The following is a 3,668-nucleotide window of genomic DNA, read 5'->3' on the forward strand; positions in this document are numbered from 1 at the left end:
AAGGTCGGGCTTAACGGCAAGGAGGTTAAAAAGCCATTTGTAGGTAAACGAACACCTCTGCCCTAGTCTCCAATGCTCGTAGGTGGCATGGGTGATGTTACTGTGCCTTCTGAAAATCTCACAAAATTAGATTCCATTTCCTGAGATAGAGTGGATTTTTGTGGAATTTCAAGCTCCCATTTTTTTAGTGAGGGCACTTTGCCTTCACCCATGTCACCCAGAAGCCTTAGAGACTAGGGCTATAATTTTTTTTATTTAATTTTTGGGTGGCAAACTAGCTGAACTTCAGTCCACGTCTTGCAGCCCTTTTGTGGTTAGTCTTCTGTCCATATAATTTTTTTTTTGTGTTTACATGGAGCATTTTGAAGCTCTGGTTGCCCCTCTGAACCTTTTATTTGCCCTAAATGTATGCTTTAAATCTCTTTTATGGCTTGTTTAGAATAGAGGTTCATTGTCTTGGCATGCACAAAAGACCAATCCACACCTACCTGAAGTTTTCTGGGTACTCAGATATGGCTATATTGATGGCATCAATGGCGTGTTTATACTGTTTTTGTGCTGATAACAAAAGGGCCAGGAGGTGAAGGCAGCCTATATCATCCTTGCACAGCCTGAGTGCTTCCTGGAGATGTTCTATTGCATCTGATACCTGTAAAAAAGAAAAAAATTGTAACATTCAGAAAAATATTTAGATCATAAATGGATAATGCTGTACTTTGGTGGGGGTCTGGGGCGGTGCTGTGAGGCAGCTTGGGAGTGAAAGCAAGACGTGCTGGCGGTATCTTCATACCTATATGTGGTTGAACAGATAGAAGATGGATAAGGAAGAAGCTTGGAAACAATGAAAAAAAGTTAGCTAACAGAGTTTTTAGTTTTTATTACTTCTTTGCCTTCAGTTTACATCTTACAGCAGCCATGCTCAACCAAGGTTGTGTGAAAATGCAGGGTTCCTCCAGGACATGTTAGGGGTTCCTCGAATTGTAGCTCATTGACCTCCCCATTTGATGATGCCTGCAACCTCTTAGGCCAAAACCACTTGGAAGCCAGCTACATGACTCTAATGATGATTTTAGTTGTCTTTAAAAGTGGTAGTCAAGTCACCACTGTAAAGGGGGTATTCTTTTCACTGGCCATCTGTTTAGGGGCTTTTTTCTCCCTGACCCCCAATATATTGGTTTGCCAAACCCTGAAAATTATTTCAACAGTTTCTCAGGGGTTGAAAACTTTGAGAAAGTCTGTCCAAGAACATTGCTTTTAGGGATGGAGCTGCTACTTCAATCAAATAATTCCACATCAGTATTTATTATAGCTCTTCTGTAAGCTGTAATGGCCACTGGAAACATCCAAGAGTGGAATAGAAGATTTGTTTTCTCTCCCCTATGCCTGGATTGGAAGTGGGAATGATGCTAGCTGGGTGAAAGGTTGTAATGATGCAGGAAATTCTAGGAAAGCGACTCTTCAGTTGTCCTACTTGTATCACTAAGTACAATACCATTTTATGCAAATACCTAATAAGGTGAGTGACATGCTAAAATTGGAATTTTGCCTATGGTATTAGGTATTTTAACATTTTCTTGCAAAAAAAAAAACCACTTACATATTGAAGAAACAATTCCCATTGCAAACAACGTCACGCTTAATTTATCACTCTTAAATGAGTTCAGTCCATTGAGATATGATCAGACAGTTTGTCTACTTTATTAAAACTGGTAAAAACATGCTACAGATCTCCTGTATGATCAGAGATAAAGATGTAATTAACTATTACCAGAATTATAAAAAGGTATACATCAAGAATGATTGGTAAAAACAGCCTGAAGGACCCATGTGCTTGCCTGAAATCAGTGTCTATGGGCTATAAACATGAAGCTATTATAGAGGAGTTCACTTGCCAGCTGTTCTGTAATATCATTCTGCACATACTTAGCTGACCTGAGAAGATCATGTTTACTATCAGGTCAAAAGTATTAGGACATCGTTACACTCATTGTCCAAGAAGGTAATTCATCAAACATATGGTGCAGAGGCTGGCTTCTTTTCATTGCATTTGCTGCTTTCACCTAAAAGCGTATTTAAATCCAGCACTTAGATGTCCCTATAATGTGATGACTTTATTTTTTTACCTTTATTTTCATCTGCTTGTTTTAAAACATGAAGGTGCTGACCCAGGGCAAACATTTAGCTAAACAGTTCTAGATTAAGATTGACCAACCTGATCTGCATCCCTGTTACCCATGATGTTTGAAGTGGTGAAGCCACTACATGTAACCACAGTAAAGAACTATTCTCTATTCTTCTCTCCAACATAGAAGGGAGGTATTCTGTAGTCCATAGAAGCCATACAACTAGGAACAGTCAGCACAGGTATAGAACACATGAAGATCAGACATATACCAAATCAATCAGAATGTTCAGAATGTTCAAAGTCAATGGTGACCTCCACACGGCTGACATTAGACATTTCTGGACCCCATACTAGGAAGCTTTTTGGGCCCCTTTCAGCCAAATCTTAAAGTTCTAGCTTTGCAAAGTCAGGCTTTTTTGCTCAGGGCCTGGTACAAAAATACCTCTTGTCTCCCCACTGATGGCAGCCCTGAGCCTCCATCATGATAGGATACATGAACTTGATATTAAATAGCCATCAATAGGATGAGGGTTTAATTTTCTTATTACAAATACAGGCATGTATTTGTGCAGTGCAAAATTTTAGTCCACATAATCCCATCACAAGAAAAGCTCTGTGCCTACCCCTACTAAAATGAGCACGTCACAAATCATTAGAATGTCCAGAGACATGAGCATCTCTGCTCTCCATTATCCCAGCCATCAAAGCTGGATAAAAACAAAGATGAGCAGTGGAGATATTCTTCATCCAATCGGTGATTCATTGCGTGTTCAGAACCAGGCTGGCATCATCAGTCAATGAATCACCTCCTTCTACATGGAAAGTCACTGTGACCAGACATATTTCTTTTACTTTCCTTCATATATGTACATTATGCAGCTGGAATGTGATCATAGTCCTAGCCTCTTAGCCAGTTCATTTGATTATTGACATATCATTGTCCTGACAAAGTCCTGTATTGTCAAGAGGTTTTTCCAGGAACACTTTAAATTAGTCACAAGGGGGAGCTGTGCAGGGGGGAGCGAATTACCGTTTTCAGCTCGTTAACCTATGCAGGACAGTAAAGGCTATTTGATGATTAGCCCTAGCTTTAGTTCTGCAGACTTGTATTAGGTGAAGGTGCTGTCAAAGATGCCAATTTTAGTAGGATTTAATAAAGATAAAGCATGGCACTTCAAGCAGTCTTGAGTTTTTCTGTAAGCGTTAATGAGCTAAAAGTTGTAAATCACAGAACAGCCTTCAGCCGCTGGTGCAAAGAGTTTAACTCATCTTTGGACAACTCTTTAAAAACTCATCAGCTTAGCAATAGGTCATGGTATGTATATTTGCCCCAATGCCATATTTTTGCATAGGCAAGCCGAAATTCTTGACGTTTCTAGTGTGACCTCTAGAGACAGCAGCAGGTAGTTAGTTATCTTTTGACCCTATGGTTGCACCATTTTATTAACAAAAAGTGGGCAAACAGTGCTACATTAAGGAGTCTTCAACAGAAGTGATTATTTAATTGGGTTTAGTGTGTTGGGGCACAGTATCTGGGGGGGGG

At 39.7% G+C, this 3,668-nt stretch overlaps 1 protein-coding gene across 6 annotated transcripts in view; it reads right to left on the reverse strand.

Moving 5' to 3' along the window:
- TTC7A (tetratricopeptide repeat domain 7A) overlaps window positions 1-3,668 on the reverse strand; it is a 211,536-nt gene that overhangs the window by 97,350 nt on the left and 110,518 nt on the right. For all 6 annotated transcript variants that reach the window (XM_072409750.1, XM_072409749.1, XM_072409745.1 and 3 more), the window contains one exon: window positions 489-649. In XM_072409750.1, the coding sequence (XP_072265851.1) occupies window positions 489-649 (161 nt within the window). The remainder of the gene's footprint in view (window positions 1-488; window positions 650-3,668) is intronic.

The sequence above is a fragment of the Pyxicephalus adspersus genome, chromosome 4 (assembly GCF_032062135.1).
Source record: "Pyxicephalus adspersus chromosome 4, UCB_Pads_2.0, whole genome shotgun sequence".
NCBI classification, from domain to species: domain Eukaryota; kingdom Metazoa; phylum Chordata; class Amphibia; order Anura; family Pyxicephalidae; genus Pyxicephalus; species Pyxicephalus adspersus.